The following is a 21,515-nucleotide window of genomic DNA, read 5'->3' as shown; positions in this document are numbered from 1 at the left end:
AACATGGGAGTTATAGTTAATTATGTGAAGAGCTTATAATATGGAAGATAGGAAATTCTTCAGAAGGCCTCCAATCAGGACCAAGAATTGAAATCTATAGGGAAACAGATTTTGAGTTAATATAAGAATGATTTATATGCAAAAATCAGAGATGTCCAAAGATGTAGTGTGCTATATCTTGGGAGGCTAGAGACCACTTAGTCTATAAATGGTTTTAAATCACTAAATGATATTGTACAGAAGAGTCAAGCGTTGGAGTGGAGAAGAGTTGGATTAGGGGCTTATCCAAACCTAAAATTCTGATAACGCTGCCTCTCTGAACTCTGCAATACATTGCCCTAGTGGGCAATGAGTAAATGCATAGCAGTAACCATGGTTTCCCCTTAATTCTTAGTCTCTGTGTTTTATTGAGACAGGATCCTGTACATATGAAGACTCTTCTTTAAGGAGACAGTAGAGGAGAAAATGAGAGACTAAACTGCACCCTTTAATGATTGGGGGGGGGGTACCTGAAGAGATAGTTGGGATCCATGCTTCTCCTGCCCTCTAATCTTTGAAATGTTAGATTTATTTTATTATTTACTGCAAACAGGATTCTTACTATCATAAAGGGGAACGCTACCCTCTAGGACATCAATCACAAAAGATTAGAAAAGCATTCCTAAAGCATACACTTCCTCAACGACCTGTCACCCACACATTTAGTTAGGCAATGACTGAAGTTATTTAGCTTTTAGCCTGTATTTCTGATCTGTGGGAGTAACAAACTACTTCTTTTTGTCTTTCAAGTTCTAGTATGATAAGAATTTCATTTATGAAGTGAAATACTCTACGAATTTGTAATTGTTTGTCACAGCCACCTCTGATCGCCTTCTGGTCTAACCTTACATGGCTTCCTCACTCTAACAGTCATACCTTCTTAACCGTTTCTGGTGCCCAATCCCAGGTCCACACCAATGTTTGTATCATGCTCTGCTTCAGTAAAGAAGGAGATCCTAAGGCATGAGGGGTAACAGAAACAGAAATGAGAGCAGACTCATTGATCCACTATCCACTATAATGCGGAGGAGGCCGATACAGTTATCCCACATGCCATGCATAATGGAGAATAGAACAAGGACTCTTCTCCATTTCTAGTACCAAAATTACAAACAACAGGGTTAGTTTGAGTGCAATGAAAACAAGCGACATTTTTTTCTCAGTGTGGTACAGAACGCTGTAAAGAAGTTTGGGATTTAACAATTTCTGTGAAGAATACAAGGGAAGGAAACTGTAGAGAAATTCTATATATCTCTACTATACTCAATACTTTTGGGGGAATAAAAAGCCAGCAACAATGCGAAAGTGTCTCATACTATTTTTTAATTTTGTCTTCCTTTTGTAAATACGTGATCACTAGGTAAAGCCCAAGTATAAATTTTGCTTGCTAATGCCTTCTAAAAAATAAGCAAACCTCTTATGACTGGTGTATTCTCCATGCTTATCTGTAGGAAATATTACAAAAGTAACTTAGGAATGTAGGAGACAGTAAATTGGCTTATATCCACAGAAAATTCAGAGAAAAAATTTACAACATTTACTAGAAAGAAATGTACTAGGATCTAGGATGACTGGAAATCTAATCCACAGAAAATCCCCAATCTAATATTTGTCAACAGAGTCAGCATCTTCTCCTTCACAAGTTTTATCAGAGACGTAAACAAGTTGTAAAACTGGATCCATGTGAACTGAATCGCCTTCATATTCTAAGTGTCAGCATAAGAAAATGGTTAAAGGATTGATGCTGGGTTTATTTTCAAGTTTGGGCCACTGTAAGAATACCATAAGGATAAGATGAATTGCTTAAGAGTATGATGACTTTGGAAAGACATTTCTACCTTCAGTAGTTTTAAGTGCTTGGTCAAATACCAGTAAGAAGCAGATGGAAATCAACACAACTATTTCACTGCTTGCTTTCATATGAAAAATTCCAAGAAATTAATGTCTGTTTTTAAGTTTTCATCTTCCCAGTCCCCAAAAGACCAAGAAATGAACAACAACCAACACGTTACAGATTCATTCTCATGAGGTAGGTTTGTCTCTATGTTACTAGGTGGAAATCTGGGCACCAAGTAATTAAGTGAACTTCTCAGAGTCACCCTGGAAATGATTAATAGCAAAAACCAAGGCAATATAAACCCAAGACTTTTTACTGGTCTGTATTGATACCTTTAGTCCAAATTTTTTTTTTTTTTTTTTTTTTTTTTTTTTTTTTTTTTTTTTTTTTTTTTTTTTTTTTTTTTTACTTATCAACCAGCCATTAAGAAGCTGAACCAGGATAAAACCAATACACAGTGATTTGGCTCTGTCTCTGGCATTCAGAACGGAATGAGATATGAGAAGGAAACTAAGACTATTTACAGCTTTGTTACAAATCTCAGCAGTATTAATGTTAGTTAATACAAAGCTGTAATGTCTACTATTTTTCCTCTGACAACTGTGATGGGTATATCTTTGAACCTGCACTGACCAGCTTAATCCAATACAAAGGCTTGGCCCTTCTCCTCTCAACCATTCTTACCTATTAATCAAAGAAAGGGCCTCTCCGTTAACTATCAGTAAGGATCTCTGAGGATTCCTGCTGCACTTCAAAANNNTGAAAAATATCATTGGCTTATGCTAGACTTTTAAGGGACTTGGAATAACTCTAATACAAAGGGAAACAAATCCAAGATGAAGTTTACAATAACAATTAATAAAAAGCTGTGTACCAGGATGAAAACTGGAAATATAATCGTAAACAGTTATAAAAGTATCAATAAAATCCTGATTATTTCCTTTTCGGTTCCCTGAAAAATTTTTAAAAGACTCTAACCAATATAGTTTTGTTATTTCATATGGAAAGCTCTTACATTTCTATTTCAAAGATAAAGGGGAGTACTTCTGATGATCACTTTCTGTGTCAGAGGACAGCTTTGCAATGTGTCAGGCTGACTGAAGTCTCTCTTTCCTAATTATGAGTGAACCAAGAAATAGGCTTAGTTACAAAATATGTGTTATAAACAGACATAGCCTGTGACATGAAAGATAACACCCATAACAGATTTTAAAATTCAACCCGCCCCTTACTTCTTTTCCCATTTTTTGGGAAAGCCTAAGATGACAGAAGAGCCGTTTTCAGGAAATACCAGAGAATTATTTCTACATGTCTCCAGAGAAAATAGAATCGTGGTGGGTGTTGAAGGACAAAAGATTCTTGGCATTAGTGTTCTCGCTCTCTCTCTCTCCCTCTTTTTTTTTTTCTGTAAGAAGCCATCATTTAAAAAACAAAAAGTCTTGTTTAAAAGTTTCATCAACTAAAAAGCATTGAGAAGTAAAACAAAGTGCAAAAATCTCAGTTTGATAACCCCGTGAACTCCGATTTCAAAACAAATATTTGAGACAACATTAACCAAATCATCCATATTGGTACATTCAAGTGCCATAAAAAGTAAGCTACATGCAAGATGTCATTAATACTGAGGTAAAAAACCACAGGTTAGGCGTCGGAGTTGTGTTGTGAAGACAGAGCACACTCGCATTTACTTCAGGGAAGCCTTAAAAATCAACATGCAAACAGAGGGACATATACTTGTCACGACAGAACCTTAGCTCACAAGGCCATCAATTAAAAACAATTAATTTCAACACAAATGTAAGAATAAACAGGTCTGAAGTCTACCAGGAAAACAGAATATATCAATATATATATTAAGCTTGTGATAATGGCTAAACATTGCTTCTAGCAATATAATTACTTAAGTCATAAAGAAGTAACAGTATTAATTCAGAGAAGGGTATATTTATGTACAGATCTTAAATAAACCTGTATTCTAGGACTTTTAAAGATGGGTACAGTGGTCTGGAAATTCAGCCCTGGCTGGAGGCTAAGGGGCACCAGCACCATTTTCCTCAAACCATCAACATTCTACTTGTGAAAAGTTGGCATTTAACCTTTTGCAGATCCCTTCTATACACCAGGCAGGATAAAGGTGTTTTTCCCTGTACATTTCAGAAATACACATAAGAAGGCCACAGAAGTCAAAAGCCCTTTTCCAAAAAAGGCCTTTGTATACACTGGTTTGATATCTCAAGAAAAGGAGTGGTTATGGATTCATAGATTCAAACGTATCATTTTAAGGCTTTTGAAAAATTAGCAAGTTGAATTTTTTTTCTTAAACTACAGAGCCCATGCCACACAAATGACTATAGAAGATTAGGAAATATTCCATCAAATATTTCTACAGAGTATCCTGCTTTGCGTGTAACACTGCAGAGGAGGACACAACAGCAGTGAACAATACAAACATGCAGGATAAGAGTTAAACCTCTTGGGGAAAATACCAACTGTCGTATGCTTAAATCTGATTTGTCTGAACTTGTTCAACGTCAGTGAGGAAAGCTGGCTTGGGCAATCCATTGCTACTCCTTTGGACCCCACAATACACACTCTACAAAGAGTAACACTTTATTGACAGAAAAATGATCACAAAGAGCTTCCCTAGGACAGTGAACTATCAAGATCAGAGGGTATCATACAGGAGATAACACAGAAGTAAATGACAAAAGTTCAATGGTTTTAGTCTTGACATTTCAGATGAGCACCCTGTTCCCGATCACAGAAAGACCAACCACCAAACAGCCAACGCAAGAATCACGAGAAAAGACATCATGAAAGGAATACGAGGAGATGGAAAAGTACTAGAGTAGAGGCGGCACTTTTTGAGAGACTTGTGATCCTCAGGGATTGGAATAGAAACCTTGGGAAGAATTTCTTCATTGTCTTGCTGGGGCAAGGCTCTCTCAGTAGATCTCTCTTGCCTTTTAATTTTCTCTTCATCCTGCACTAACAGAGCACGTTCCTGTGTCTGCTTTCACGGTAGAAGATCAAGAAAGACAGAGAAAGATGAACAAAATGACAGATGGAAAAATGCTCAAAAATGATACTTGGGGATGTGCAAAGGCTTTGGGAAGATCTTTGGGGCCACTCTTTATTTCACCTTACTTTGGCAATTTATCCCAGCAAAGTTTCTATAACACAGTAGCGTATTCAATAGGTAATTTTTTGAATGAATGAACATTAGAAGTCCTGAGAGTTCAAGCAATTACTTGACTTCCTTAGTTGTAGTATTTGTTCCTCCTTCAAGGATACTGACAGATGAGTTTTGGGTCATTTGTCATTGTTTTAGTGCTGCCAATTTTTCTTAGATCACTTGGGCAAAGCCAATAATGAAGCATTCTTCTCGCCATTGGAAAAGTTACTTTTATTACAAATAGAATGGCAGAATATAAAAAGTTATCCTCATATCCCTTCATATAGACTTAAAAAACTGCTCATTCAGTATGGCAATTAGCTTTTGCTCAAGGGAATAAAAATCTTAAAGCCATACATTTGAAAGATCGCAAAAGAAAAACAAAAGTATAAAAGTTTCTATGTGCCTCCAAGGTCTACCAAAAACAAACAAAAAACCCCCCACAAATCTCAACAACTATAAACTCCCTCCCCCTCTTGCAGAATCATGATTAAAAATAATAGTAATAACAACCATCATGAAGATTTATATATCACATTAAGCAAGAACTTTTGACACTTTTAAGGTAAGTCGTCTTTTCCAATTGTCCAATTGAGTTTTTCTCCCCCGACAATTTCTATGCTCTGCCATCTAGTCAAGACAGATGTTATCTATGAAAGGAAAAACTTGGCTCTAAGTTCTCTCAGTTGGGCCAGCCTTCTCTGGTCAGTTTGGAATTTCGACACAGGTTCTTTGCACACCCCTAAGTGATATGTATCAGGGAGAAAGTAGCTGGGGGACTGGTCAGCAAAAAAGAAAAAAGGAAAAGAAAGGATGCAAAATTATAATGATTTTTAAAAGAATATAAAGAGGGAGAAGAAAGACAACATAAAAAGAACAGGGTACAATTAAATTCATTTTCTCTCTGAATACATATTTACATCTTCATGCAGCTTTTCAACCAGCCATGCGCCGAAATAAGCAAATTTGAAAGCTGCAAAAGCTGCAGCAGTGGAAATGTTATGTGTTAGGTCAAAAGGCAGTGGGGTGTGAATTAACTAGTAGAGCCAAAAGAAAAAAAATTACTCAGCAGCTGCTGTTCAGTTCTGGGGGGATTATCTGCTTAGTGCCATGACAAGAGCAAATTTGGATTAAGAAGCACAAGTCATAACAGCAGCTTTACCTCTGGCCCACCAACCTTTCTTTCCGAGGGAAGGACAGAGGTTTTCTTCACCTGGTCATACACAAATTATATAAAATTCAGTAGCCTTGAAATGCAACAACAATGCTGCCAAAGACGGAAGCGGTAATCCCAGAGAACAGAAATATTGCCCTAATTATTAAAGAAAAAGTAAAATACGCCAGAAAGTGGAGTTATCCTTTATAAAAGGTTAGCATAGGACAGTTCTTCTTATTTATTCTGCTATTCGTTTCGAGGAATAATATACAGAAGCATGGAGCTAAAGCGGCTCAAGTACTCCCTACTAATCTAATTTATAAAAAGTTCTTTCTTTAAAGTCCACAGAATGACATACCCATTTCCAACCAGCCCTGAGATGATTTCTGGAAGGTTTCTATTAAGATATAAGAGATTTTCTGGAAATGGAGATGGATTCAAATTAACCAAACTTCATCCAAAAGAGTATTAAGTTACTTTTTCAAAGTAATTGAGCCTCTTTTATTACTTCCATGGAGTCAAAAAGAAAACTTCTAGAAAATATGCAGTTACGGTTTACAGAGAGGGTTAACCAGTCAAGATAGCAATAAGGCCTGTCTCCTGAATTCTAGATTTATAGAAAGCAGAGTCACTGTCCCAGTTCAGGCTACATTATCTGCATTTAGAATACAAAACTGATGTCCTTTTACATCGGGGAATGGAGGCTGAAGAGGACAGAGAAAAAGAACAATTGTATGCTATCACCCCCAGTAACTAGCTACTATCATTCAGGAATTCTCCAGTCTTACTTGGTGAAACTCGTCCGACTCTACTTAGAGAATTCTCAGCCAATTTCAATTGCATTTTGAAAAATATAAAAAGTACCCATTGTGAGTCAACTTTTATCATCTTCTCCAGTTCCAGAAACTAAACAAAGTTGAATAGTTTACCATGAATTCTGAATATAAAAACAAAGTTTTTTTTTAAGTTATTAAGACATCACTACCTTTCTTGACTAGAATTGCTATTGCTATTAGTGAAAAACAGGCACATAATTTTAAAAATTATTATCATCACTCATTAAGTCATTGTGACTACTTATATAAATATTAACCTGTATAGGCTAAAGAGTAAGTAAAGAATTTTTAAATATATGCTTAAGGTAACTTTTAAGATATTCCATCACACAGATTCATTTAGGCAGATGTAGGATTTCTACAACAGGTCATGACAACAACACATAAAAAGCAGCCTCTGAAAGGTATTTCTGACTTCTTCTAAAACAACATGTTAAAAGTTTGATGCTACTTATAAAGATGAATCATCAATAATTTTTCTAAAATTGAAACACAACCATTAATAGGTGGTGTCCTGCATTCTCTGGCTTAGAGGCCTCCTTGGTTTATTATATAATTGTGGTCAACCATTCCAGACATTTCTAAGTTGTGCAAATGTTCAAATAAAGTTTTTAAAAAATGTTTATCCTGTTCCAATTTTGACCTTACTAAATTTAGTAAACTCTCTGGTCCTTGGAGGCACAGTTTGAACATAAAGTTCCACTGGCTTATGGTCAATTTGTAAACACACACTAGCCAGAAGGAGGCAGTTCTCAAGAGTCTAGTCTTCTAATGGTAGCTAGTAATGGCTCCTGTAATTGGACTGGGTAGCCCACGTGACTTAAAAAATAAGTGTTTGATTAGGAATGCCTTAAAGCTGCAATGAACCTGTGAGGAACCAAAGCTCAATTTTAGCTCTAAACTTACTTATTTTACTTATATACATAACATTAATATACAGTAACACTTATTTCATTCATTCTCACAAGTGGTCACATGGACAAAGTACTCACTCCTTCTCCTGTGGGAAGCTGCCCATTGATGTTAAGTGTTCGGAATGGGGAGTGAGTGGATAAGCGTTTATCCCATTCACTAGGCCGTGGTTCTGGTACAGACTCCATGAAGTTCTTTTTCAGCTCACTGATGCTGGCATGATGTTTTTTAATCTCTTCTTGACTTTTGTCTAAATCCTATAGTTGAAAGGACAAAGATGCAAAATAATGAATACTCAGAGGAAAAAAACACATCAAGGGAAGCCCACCAGACTATGGGCAGTGGTAGGAAACACACCACATCCAGGGCAGATGCTACGAATCTATAAACTGCATTCAAATTTTAAATATATGGCATGGTATATTCGCTTGCTTTTTTTTTTTTTTTTTTAAATGAGGTGCTTTTCTTGGAAGCAGTGCAGCATCATAACCCCACAGCTCTTAGCAGTTATGTAACCCATAGACCTCACTCCTTAATTTTGCAACTTTTCTTCCCATTATGACACAGCGCTAGATCTCCAGCTCCTCATCCCAAGAGGGTAATCTCACAGCTCAATTAGCCTCGGCTTGATATGAACTGATTGAGGCTCAGCTCAGGCAGGATGGAGACAGCAATAGATAAGGAGCAACTATTAAGCAAAGGACGTGATAAAAGATGCAACTGCCACCACTGGTTGCTTGGCTTTGGTGAGTTGCAATCATACAGCATCCCTCTATTTCTACCTGGAGATAAGTTTTGCTTCCTTATTACCAGGTGGATATTACTGGTTTTGATAAACAGGAATAGCCCTTTCTTGTTATAAGAATTTATTACTAGAATTCCTGGCTCAAGCCTTGAGAGCAAATTGTTACTACCTAGGAAAAATCACTCAGGTATGTAATATAATGGCTTTTTTTTCTTTACCAATATTATTCATGCAAACTAAAAGCCTTGTGCCTTCCAGGGCGCCTGGGAGGCTCAGTCGGTTAAGCGTCTGCCTTTGGCTCAGGTCATGATCCCAGGCTCCTGGGACTGAGCTCTGGATCCGGCAACCTGATCAGTGGGGGTCTTCTTCTCTCTCTCCCTTTGTGCTCTCTCTCTCTCGAGTAAATAAATAAAATACTAAAAAAAAAAAAAAAAAAAAAAAAAAAAAAAAAAAAAAAAAAGCCTTATGCCTTCCAGCTTCTGACAGCTTTACTTCATCCCTTAGTAGAATTCAAAATAGGGACCTTCTTCCAGTAACTTTCAATGGATTGGAAGTAATTTAACAAGAATTCATCAAATACCTTATATTTCTCCTTGACAATTTAAAGTATCCCAACTGTTCCAGCAGATCTGGATACTGGACAACTAGGTTTAATATTCACTTCAGGGAGAAAGGATCAAAGCTAAGGTTAATAAAGCTAAAAATAGCATTCAGCTTTATGTAACAGGAGGCATATAAAACTTTCAAAAGGTAGACCTGGCCAGAAATAAAATGGGAAATACAACTTAAAGACAAAAACTGAAATGTTCTTTGTCTAACACACTTCTCCAAAAAAGCTCAGAAGATCTATGCTTGAAATCAAGATGTGTGGGAGCCTGTCACTTGATGAATGCTAAAAATTCTGTGTTTATTATATATCACGGCAGCTCTGTATCCAAGAAAAGCATAATATTAAATGTATCTTTTAATATGCTATGTAAATTTTGAGATTAGCCTGTCTTTCTTTCTTTGTGGAAAAGCACCACATTTGGGGGGAAAAAATTAGAACTCATTTAAATAAAAAATTGCTTGAAAAATCTTTTCAGGAGCAATGTATGCTTTAACTAAATAAAAATTTTTCAAAAGCAATGTCAAAGGGAAAACAGCATAGGAAAAAGAACTTTTGAGGCACACCACATAATTTTGATTCTGGAGATATTCATTCAGAAAACTCACTTACTAGTCCATTCTTTTTATTTTTGCAAGACTAAACCATGTATATTTGCTCTGAGATCAAAGAGAAAACTAACCCAAAAAGGGCAATCCTGTAGCTTCCCCCGTAAAATTACCTCTTGCTTGTTGGGATAAAATGTGAGTATAGCCCACGAATATGGGCTTCACCATGGGGAAACAACAGTGTGCACTTTTATTCTAGCTGAAAGCAAGAAAAGCATGTTTACTAGCTAAAGAAAAGCATGAACAAGCTTGGTCAAAGACTCAGTAGTAGGATGAGCAACCGAGACCCACAAGGCATGTAAGGCCCTGTGACCCAGCTCCTAACTGGAAGTTAAATCTGCTTGGTCCGAGAACAACTTAACCCAATTGGGAGAATTACAAGTATGAATGGAGCAAAACAAAAATGAGCAAGAGATGCTACGGTAAAACCATAACTCTCTGGGATAGCCTCTTAATATGAGAGTGGTGATTTGTTACTCTTCTGCCTAGCTTTTGATTGGCTTGGAACCTGAGAAAATACATGTTTCAATAAAACAGTAGCTTCTGAAGGAGCTTTCTCCATCCTTCTTAGCTGGCTCTGTTAGAAACCTGTGGGGGCACAGAGTAAAATTAAGATCTCAAAGGGACCTGTTCCAAATAGAATTTGTCATAGACACTTGCTACAGGTTCTCTCTGGGAGATGGAGGAGGCGGCGGTAGATCTAAAAATGAACTCGACCTTATTTGGCCAGAACAAAGCATTAGTGGGGGTGGGGTAGGAGAGATGCTTTAAAAAAAAAAAAACCTGCTAGAGTGACAGATAACGAGAGAACATCCTTATGGGGGGGGGCAGGGAGGGAGACTTTTTTTTTTTTTTTTTTTTACCGTAACTAGAGAATGATGGTTAGCCAAATTACTTTGGCTGTTTTTAGGCTAGATACTTTTTGATGCTTATCATCTTATAATTTTAGCATCAGCCAAACCAAACCGTTAAATATAAAATACTCTCAAAAAGTAGTTAGTAGTTTTAATTTTCAAACACGCACTTATTTAGAAACCCCCTCTTGTGGCTATCAATGCAATGCTGGGGGAAAAAACACATCACACACAGGGACTCTGTGAGTCTCAGAAGCCATAACACACCTCGTTGAACACATGACAAATATATGATTGGTACTCCAGGTTCCAGTCAAAAGGAAGCACTAAAGATGGACTAGTGAAGAAAAGGGCATGTTTGGGATTGGGAGATGTTACATGGCCAAGTACAAGGACATCAACTGACTTAATCCTTCCTAATCCCAGAAGCAGAACCATTCACATCTAGTTTCAGTTATGAGCTCGAGCAGAGATCTAGTTGCCGAGTTTGAAATATCCTAGAGCCCAGCCTTAAAAAACCTCATGTTGGGGGGCACCTGGGTGGCGCAGTCGTTAAGCGTCTGCCTTCGGCTCAGGGCGTGATCCCAGCGTTCTGGGATCGAGCCCCACATCAGGCTCCTCCACTGGGAACCTGCTTCTTCCTCTCTCACTCCCCCTGCTTGTGTTCCCTCTCTCGCTGGCTGTCTCTATCTCTTCAAATAAATAAAAATAAATAAAATAAAATCTTTAAAAAAAAATTAAAAACCTCATGTTGCAAGAGGTAAATGTACGTAAAGCATTTGGTACTGAGCCCATCGCACAGTACATGATTAATGAAAGCTGGCCATAATTTTTATCACTTCTATTAAAGTACCTTATACATCACAAGCACTCAAAATATATGTTTTGACAAAAAAATAAGACAAGGTTAAGGAAGGAGGAGGCCATTATATTAAACCAGCAATCCATCCAGAAAAGTTTCTCCAGATTTCCAGCTTAATAATATTTAGCACACTTCTTGTATGTTCATCTTTCAGGTCTCAGCTAATATGTTATCTCTCCAGAGACAACTTCCCTGTCCATCTTATTCAGAGTAGATCTTTCTTGGCACAGCATGCAGCTTATTTCCTTCATAGCTTCTATAATAACTTGAAATCATTTTATCGCTATTTTTTCACCTGTTTATTTATTGTCTTTCTCCTCCTTTCTTCTATACATTGTTAAGTTTCCTGAAGGCGAAAACAATGTTTATCATCTTCCTCTATATTTATATTTCCTTCAAATTTAAGTTAAATCCCCAGTATAAGAGTTACATTCATTTCTTTTGGCTCTGTCTTGTGCAAAATCGTAAGATAATCTGATCAGCTTTTATATGAGTTTTGTGAGGTGTAAACTAACGTAGCCTCAGTGTTTTCCACATAGATAACTCCAGGTGCTTTATGTTTTCCTCACAGAGTTCCCCTACTCTTCTAATTAGTTTTATATTTCCCTATCCAATGTGAAGCCCCAAACTAGAGAAGTATATTAATATAAGTCTGGTAATAATCTCATCATTGTTGAATGTAATGAAAAAATGACCTTACAATTCCTATAGTAGACAGTATGTTGCTATTTCTGAATGGAAAAAGTAGAGTTTAATACAGATAGATAGAGAGACCCTAACTCAAATCCTAGCTTTACCAATTTACTGGCTTTGTGACCACAGGTAAATTAATTTCTCTAAGGCTCAATATTCTTATCTTTAATATAATAATCTTATGCCCATAGACCTGTTTTTGTAACTAGACTATCTTATATCATATTAACTACTGATTAAATACCAGGTCCCCTCTTTCCTTTTTTTTTTTTTTTTTAAATTTTCCTGACCGTCCTGTCATTTTCTGGTATCCCCAATTTTTAAGTCCATTTTGAATTGTGATCATTTCTCCTACTTTTCCACACTCTCTCAGTTCAGAAGATGAAAAAAAAATAGTACAAATTTGATGCCTGGGACACAAAGGAGTTTACACTCTTGGAAAATTCAAGGAGTTTTTAACAGTGATGTAGAATTTTCTACAAGTGGGTAAAACCATGGAACCGCGAGAAGCAGAGGTAGTCCCAATCATATATTTTTTAGATAAGTATGACAGATGGAAACTAAAAAGAGTCAGAAGGAGAGATGGTTGCATATCTTCATGTTTACCAACATGCAAAAGCATTTTAAACCTAAAATTCTTTCATGCAATGGCATGCAAAACCAAACGCAGCATAAAGAAAGGGATGATTGCAAAGGATGCAGAAGGTTATAGGCAACCAACTGAAATAAGCTTCAAGTTCATACAAACCTCCAACATTAAATTGCTATGTCTGATATAAATGTTTTCACCATCTAGTCTCTCTCTCTTTTTCTGTGAAAATGAAAGAGGGAAAAACAGAAAAGCATAAAAAATTAAAATGTTGTTCTTGCGGGAAAAAACTGCAAATTGGCAAACCAAAAAAATTAAACGTCCACAGCGCAGCATATGCCAACATGAAATGGTCACAAAACTACAAGGACACACACAGAACACATTACCACTAGAAAACGGATGACCCTATTCATGAACGATGGAAGAAAGTGATGACCTTACTTAAACAGACAGTGCTCCTGGCTTCATTGGCTTCTTACATAATAAGCTGTTTTACGCTCATTTTTGAAATTGAACTGTTTGAGGGTTATCTTAAAATACATGACTTTAAGAAGCTTTGAAATTCCATGTTCCATGGCACAGAGAAATGCTTTAAAACATTATTCACCTTTTTGAGACATACTTTATACTTGGTAATACCACAGTATGTGTATCTCTAATATCTTTCGTAAGAAAGATTGAAGGGCACTTTGTACATGATTCGTCAATATTCTCTTCAGTAAGAACTGATACATCCCACTCTATGGTTGGGAAGAACGGGCACAGAGCAGCAAAACACACAGTTACTAACCATACCAGGAGTTGCTGCTATGACGGTTTCCGTACTAAGTACGTATCAAATACTGTCCACGATTCCAAGAGTAGGTGCCACTGACATATTTCTCACAAAGTTTAATTACGAAGGATAGGTTTGGTCTTCACTAGTTATTTCATTGTGTTTGAAAGGATATTTTCGTCCTAGAAAGTTTTTTTTAATGAAAAATGTCAACACATAGTATAGGATTATAATTTCTTCGGTATACGTATGTAAGTGAGGGTATGCAAATATATATACGCGCAGATATATATCTGCGATTTGAAAGTAATTTCTGATGAAGAGAAATCAATGAAAAGAATGGATCACTGTCTTTTTAATGCACTGCAGAAGTCAGCATGGGTGGCGGTAATGTAGTTTTGTGAAAGTGAAAAATGGCTGACCTTCCTCATTCTTATCAGATCTTCAGTTTTTTCTGCAAGCTTCTGTTTTGCCATTATTTAAAAAAAAAGAAAAAAAAGAAAAATGATAAAATATTGGCTCATTGAAGTTTGTTTGAACCTTTATTTTGTAATATTTTTTAAGGGAAGGGAGTTGGGGAGAAGAAAAAAATTGAGGAGGGAGGAGAAGAGGAACAAGTGGCCGGTTGGCACAAACCTGAGTTTGGTCACCATTTGAGGTGGGTACTGTGACCTCGATGTGGGTTTTTTCCACCTACATTTAAAAAATAAAGTGGTAAGAAACATTTTAGGTTAGTAGGTTTCTATGAGTAGCATTATTTCCAAATAAGCCGCATCTTTAAGCTGGTTGCAAACTAAGCTGATCAACAGGGTGCAGTCTGATGGGGGTGTGACAGGAAAGGACATTACTCTCCACGGTCATCTGTTAGTTCACCATCATATGTTCAAGGCTGAAGAGGTAATATGGACAGCCGAATGATCACAAAAGAAAATTAAGATAATTATCGATGAAGAAAACATTTTTACACTCATTGACAAAAAAATACTTATACAAAAAATAATTTGGGCTTAAATAAGTCATGTGTTTTGGTTTTGGCTTTTTTTAATGATCTAAAAGTACTTTAACATTTAAAAACAAATTTACGAATGAAGATATCAAGGTAGGACATACATGACAAAAAAACAAAAAGAAAATCTTTACAGGCAAAGCACATATATAATAAACCACATATGACACAAGGCGGGTAAATACAAAAAAAAAATGGTTAGTTGATCAATATATTTAAGGAGGCAGTTTCACCCTTCAGTTTATTAGACAACAAAACATCAAAATAAACTCAATCCAAATTGTTACTGATGCATGCAATTACTTCCCAGGCCGATTTATGAATAAGCATACACAGGGCTCAGCGGCAACATTCAGCACTCTGTAATCTCCTCTCCAGGGAGCTGGGGCCCATGTGTTTGGTGGATGAACAAGATTCATCCTTAATAGTAGGAAGAGAATAACTAAGGCCTCCTACCTAGCTTTGAAATTCCTTTAGTAATAGTCATTTTATACACCCAAAATGGCATAAGTATAAATTTAAGAAACCCAGACTATTAAGAGGAAGCATTCTAGAGTGAGCAATGCCTAAAGCTGTAGGTATTTCAAAATTATAAAACGTTTTATTAAGGATCAAATCAATCATTTTGTATCATTAACTTCTTTGTAGAGCCTCACCAATCTGTGGTTTTGACACATTCTTTTTAATCACACTTGGCAGCATTACCTTGGAGTACATGTCACTGTGCTATCTTCCCCAGGACAGAAGGTAGAAAACATAACACCAAACTTTGTGATACTGTCAAATCATAAGCACATCCAGCTACGGTACTTTTAACTACCAGGATAACTGACAATTTGGGTCATTTCTACTATGAATCCCATTGTATCTGCTGTGTGGTCATTAGCAAGTTATTTCACCTCTCTGAGTTTAAGTCTTTTATTGATAAAGTGGAGATAATATATCCACAGAGTTGTGAATGTTTAGCCAATGGTAGTTTTAAATTATTTTGTAAAGCTTAAATTACTTGTTTCAGTGAATAACGACCTTTTGCTTTTTTCTAACAGCAAGAAATTGAGAGCCTCTACTTCAGTCTAAGAGTGGAGGCCAAGTAGCAAAGGTAGTCAGTCATGCCCCTTCAGAGAATATTAAATGAGATAAAGGTGTACATAGGGGCAAGATACGATTCTACACCTGCAAAATCGGTCTTGTCAAATGACTCAAGATGCAAAAAGCTACCCTCTATCTGGCACCAAATTCGTGTTAGGTGATGAAATTTATATAGTGTTACAAGGTTATTTTGTTACTACTATTGCTTTATATAATAATTATGGCTTCAGGTAAATTCCACAATTATTTTCTATTGCCATAAATAAAATCAACTCAGAGTCACCCTTAATTCTGTCACTACTAGTACAGTAATAGAAGGTCATCAGAGGTGGTTTTCGGTCTGATCTCTACACAAGTATCTCAAAACATATACGTACACAGAATTAATCAGCAAGAAAACCACCTACTGGCACTTAAATGGGAAGCATATACCAGGAAGTGATCTCTCCCCTCTGTGAAGGTCCCAAGAGCAATGGGAACCTATTCTTGAAGATACCTGTGTCTGACTTATAGGCTAAAGAACAAGCATGGGGGCACCTGGGTGGCTCAGTCAGTTAAGCATCTGCCTTCGGCTCAGGTCATGATCCCATGATCCTGGGATCAAGCCCCGCGTTGGGCTCCCTGCTCAGTGAGGAGTCTGCTTCTCCCTCTGTCTGCCATTCCCCCTGCTTGTGCTCTCTCTCTCAAATAAATACATAAAATCTTAAAAAAAAAAAAAAAAAAGAACAAGTATGTTAGCAGGACACTAAAGGAATGTTAGCCTCTCAAAAAGATTCCTTTGCCAATTCCAGTAATCCAACACTTTCCGGTTAGTACAACAAATGGAGGAATAGTCAAAAGTGCCAGATGAGATATCCTAACATTAAAAACTGGGGTAGTCTAACCTTAAACAGGCACTGTTGATACTGAACATTATGGCCAATGTCATACACATCTGGCTAGGTAAAAAAAAAAAAAAAAAGGCAAATATCCACCATTTGCTCAATTTTTTTTCCTCTTTGGACTCAAGATGGTCCCAAAGGACAGTAAAAACAGCATGTCGTGTTGAATAGTTTTGGGTTTTTTTTTTTAAATACAGTCAAAACAAAGCCAAATTGGCCACTGCTCTACAGATAAACTGGATACTGAACTGGGTCCAAAAGAACAGGATTAATCCATCTGCCAAGATGAGAGCACTTACTAAGGTCTTACATGGCTTAAAAAATTTTTTTTGGTTTTAAATTTCTTAACAGACATATGTAATTTTTCTTTTAAAAACTGCCTCTATTAATTTCTGTTGCCAATAGTGATACTTGTATTTATGTCAGTAAATGTGAACATCTCAACCCCATCACTACTTAAATGTGTTTAAAAAGCTTATCAACACATAAAAGATCAGTCCAGCTACTGTTAGTCCTGGGAAATCTAATTGGTGATTTTTCGACAAGGCCAGTGGACTGTGGGTACAATCAACTCAGAACTATAAGCAATTCAGTGGCATAATCGCTCCTACATAAGGATCTTCACCTTTTTGTAAACAATTTGAACAACCACATAGATGTGCTTTATGTAACACTAACCGGGATATTCTCTGGGTATGCTGCATGTTTACTCATCTTAGGAAATCAAATTGTATTTTAATTCTATTAGCAGAGCTTACTCTTAAAAAGGAATGTGGAGATTCCTTCTGGATGAGTAAAAATCATTTTCAAAAGCAGATGATCACAAGCAGATGATCACAGTGCTGATGTGCTTTACCGGCTCTTTTTTTTTTTTTTTTTTTTTTTTTTTTTTTTTTTTAAGATATAAGTTAGGTAACAGTGTAGGTAGGTCACCTGAAAACTTCTTGGATGGTTTAGTCTTCATGACATAATTCTATGAAAATATCTTTATAGGTTCACGGAGAATACTTTCTTTTAGAAAGAGTAAAGAAGAAATAATATTGTTAGAATTCGACAAGACTCAATGCTTTGAAAACCTTCCTGGCTAAGGAGTTAACACGTCTAAATCAGAAAGCGCTAATTGAATATAAATAAAAAATTAAAAAAAAAAAAAAAAAAAACAACCAGAAAGTGACCAGGCCAGATATTTGGACTTACCTTCCACGCTTCTGTGGGCTCTGGCTCAGCTTGCTCAGGTGGCACTTCTTCCTTTTGCTCTTCAACCTTCACAGTTTCCTCCTGTGCTTTAGAAACCTCTGTGTCCTCACTCTGAGCAATGGCTGGTGCAGAGGTGGGCCGAGGACTTCGGTCTGCATCAACAGCCGCTGCTACATGAGAAAGGGAAAAAGAAAGAATAAGTGAAGGCCAGAGTCACTATACTACTTCAGAGTCACCAGGTAAACTAATTGTGAATCCAGGACACAGTGTCCAGAGGGCTATCCTACAGAAGGCAAAGAATAAATCATTAGTGCTCTGCCAGGAAACTAATGGCATTAAAAAAGCTAAAACAGAAAAGCTAAACTGTACTATCATGTTCCATAAGGGGGTGGAGGGGCTCAAAATAAGAAATTAAAAATCTTTTTATTAAAAAGTGAGCAAGACTGTTTAACCTTGTACTCTGTTAGTTTCAAGAACCTGCCATGTAGTCTGTGGAGAAAAAAAAGAGAGGTTAATTAAGTCTGACTTCTTTCATGAAGCCATACTGAAATACAGATCCATTTCTACATAGGTGGTTTTTAGGAACCTAAAAAAATATGTTCTGGGAAAAAAAGGATCAAATCTGATTTCTTCTAGGAAGTCTGCTTGGAACAATTACAAAATAACTTGATAAGTTGATCTTGTAAGATATGTACACTTTTTGATGCTTAAGGGCAAATCTTTGAACCAGATACTTTCCCTTTTAATAAGTCATTTGATTAAAATAACACGAATTCAAAACCTTTGGCCTTTAGCCCTTAAAAAAAAAAAAAAAAGAAAATCCTCTGGGTTCTGTCCTGCCCTCTCTCAGAATCTTATCCATTTGTATTACAGTCCCTCTTCTCTAATATATCTAGGGCAGTGGTTCTCAACCACGAGTCATTTTGTCCCTCAGAGAATACGGGAATGTCTGGAGACATTTTTGATTGCCGCAACTGGGGAGAGAAGTAGGAGAGGGTACTGGCCAAGGCTGCTGAGATTAAGAAACCTTGACTTATGGGGCGCCTGGGTGGCACAGCGGTTGAGCGTCTGCCTTCGGCTCAGGGCGTGATCCCGGCGATCTGGGATCGAGCCCCACATCAGGCTCTTCCACTATGAGCCTGCTTCTTCCTCTCCCACTCCCCCTGCTTGTGTTTCCTCTCTCGCTGGCTGTCTCTATCTCTGTCAAATAAATAAATAAAATCTTTAAAAAAAAAAAAAAAAAAGAAACCTTGACTTAGGGAAAACGCTGTATATAGACTGTTTTAGGGACAATATGCAAAATAGACTTATGACAAAAGCTTGATCTTTTCAGAGTTAATAGTTGTTTTGGTTTGGACTGTTAGGCAGCTAAGTTTCAGATCGCTTACTTCAAAAACAACTACTCATATTCTTTTCATGATTTTTACCTTCACTCTTTCAGGAACTAAAAAATACCATATATATACTTTGTAGTAACCTCACTTACCTGGCAATGTCTAGGAATGCACTGTGTCTCCACATGATTTATTTATTTATTTTTTAAGTAGGCTCCACGCCCAGCATGTAGCCCAACTCGGGGCTTGAACTCACGACCCTGAGATCAAGACCTGAGATGAGATCTAGTTGGATGCTTACCCGACCGAACCACCCATGCGCCCCTCCATGTGATTTAATATTTCTGATAACAGATCAATCATTATCCTTTCACGTACTGAGATGTTTAAATTTTAATTATTTTGTATGGGAATCCCTACAACTTTTACTGCATGCTTTCCTGCCTTCTGAAACTGAATATACTGAATTTATCTTTTTAGAAAAGATTTTGGGGTGTTTTTTTTTTTTTGAGAGACAGAGAGATAATGTGCCCAAGTGGGGGAGGGGCAGAGGGAGAGGGAGAAAGAGAGAATTTTAAGAAGACTCTGCAGAGAATCTTAAGCAGTGCCAGCCCAGCCCAAAGCAAGGCTCCATCTCACAACCCTGAGATCATGACCTGAGCCGAAATCAAGAGTCTGACACGTAACTGAATGAGCCACCAAGGCGTCCCCAAATTTATCTTGATAAATTTAGATTTATAAGTAGTAAATATTAGCTAAAACAAAGGAATTCCACGAATTAGAACACAAAAAAATTGGAATTTACAACTACTTTGTACATACAAGTCCAAGAAAAAAATGCTTGTTACCCAGTAATGATCTCCAGTGAAAGAAATCATTCCTCAAAGGATACACAGGAAAAACAGGAGAAACACAGGAATCGTCTATCTTCCAATGAAAATTCTGTGGCCTTTTGCAAGTTCTTGCTACTCCTGGGTGCTCTAAGCTACTCAATGCAAGAATGGCAGATGGCAGACCAAATCTAACAACACAGGGGAATGTGACAAAATATTTTGCTCACAGTTGTGTTAAACTATCATTATACATGTGTATTCACACCTCCTCTCAAAGAATTAATTCAACTCTGCCTGGCATCATAGAAACATAGCCCATGCTTTCACCATGTGTTATTTTGCCACTTGCATTTGGTTTTAATCCAATACTAATACTGCAGAGCCAAATGATTTTTGTCTTCAGTATTCCTAGCCCTGGCAATCTGTACTGTCTGTGGAAAAGTAGGTATAAGTGTGGAAACTGGCAGTTAGAAACAGAGGCATAAAGTTTCACCATTTGTAAAATGTAGAAGATATTAACTCTATAGAACAGTTAGGAAGGCATACTCAATGGATATAGAAATACTTTCATAAACCGGAAATATTCATAACTTTTAATGTCAGACCTCTAAGTCCTTGTATTTTTTATGTTATGGGCTAATATCATTTCAACAGTATGCTGGGAAAAAATTAATTATGCACACGCTGATATGCAATTCAAGTGAAAGGTTTCACCTGGAACCCTGGAGAGAAGCAAATTTCTTTTCTCAATAAGAAAACTACAAAGTATGGTTCACAACAGAGAATCACGGTGGTGTTGCTTTTTTAAAACATCTTGACTGAGATATAATTCACCCATTTAGATTGTATAATTCAATGCTTTTCAGTATATTTATTAGGGGTAGTGGTTGCTTTTTAAGATGTTTTGGCTCTTCAGTTTTATGAATTTATTTGTTAGCTATCACAAGATTTAGGTGCATATATAGAGAATGCTTAACTTTAAAAATTCAATTATTTCCCAATTCTGAATGTCTAGACAAAGAAGAGTGTTGTGATAATCTTATGGGCCCATTAATTCCAGTGTTATATTGCTCTTGTCTAAAAACAACAGAAATTTTGACACAGTTATATCTTAGAGCAGTGAAGAACAAAACCCAAAACCATCATAATGAGTAAAAGGAGACTTAAATTTTAGGTCTAGCCCTGTTACTTACTAGCACAATCTCTGCTCGTATGGTAGGGGCACAATAGGTACACAGTGGATCAGTGGCTCCATTTTTAGAGGGCCCACACAAATCAGCTGCAGATCTTGGAAAAGCAACAACAACAACAAAAAACCCCAGACAGATGAGGTATCTAAAAGTGAAGCTTGGGCACTTGTTTTGTTTTAAAGCTCTGAAGATGACATGGGTATATCCCCTGGCAAGAATCACGTAACCGCTACTCACCAAGTGGCTGAACTGTCTTGTTATGTGACCCTAACAAGTTATAGAACTTTTTTGTGC

At 36.9% G+C, this 21,515-nt stretch overlaps 1 protein-coding gene across 6 annotated transcripts in view; it reads right to left on the bottom strand.

The window, feature by feature from the left end:
* The window catches only part of EPB41 (erythrocyte membrane protein band 4.1), a 192,485-nt gene that overhangs the window by 31,064 nt on the left and 139,906 nt on the right, over positions 1 to 21,515 (bottom strand). For 2 of the 6 annotated variants that reach the window (XM_008694501.2, XM_040619138.1), the window contains exons 12-17: positions 17,865 to 18,034; positions 14,328 to 14,384; positions 14,114 to 14,155; positions 13,073 to 13,135; positions 8,036 to 8,212; positions 6,214 to 6,264 (exon numbers count right to left, since the gene is read on the bottom strand). In XM_008694501.2, coding sequence (XP_008692723.1) covers positions 6,214 to 6,264; positions 8,036 to 8,212; positions 13,073 to 13,135; positions 14,114 to 14,155; positions 14,328 to 14,384; positions 17,865 to 18,034 — 560 coding nt within the window. The remainder of the gene's footprint in view (positions 1 to 6,213; positions 6,265 to 8,035; positions 8,213 to 13,072; positions 13,136 to 14,113; positions 14,156 to 14,327; positions 14,385 to 17,864; positions 18,035 to 21,515) is intronic. The other 4 variants (XM_008694499.2, XM_008694500.2, XM_008694502.2 and 1 more) reach the window with 3 other exon arrangements.

The sequence above is a fragment of the Ursus maritimus genome, unplaced genomic scaffold, assembly GCF_017311325.1.
Source record: "Ursus maritimus isolate PB19 unplaced genomic scaffold, ASM1731132v1 scaffold_32, whole genome shotgun sequence".
Lineage (NCBI taxonomy): Eukaryota > Metazoa > Chordata > Mammalia > Carnivora > Ursidae > Ursus > Ursus maritimus.
Note: the sequence above shows the minus strand (reverse complement) of the source record. Positions and strands in the feature narration are given on the sequence as shown.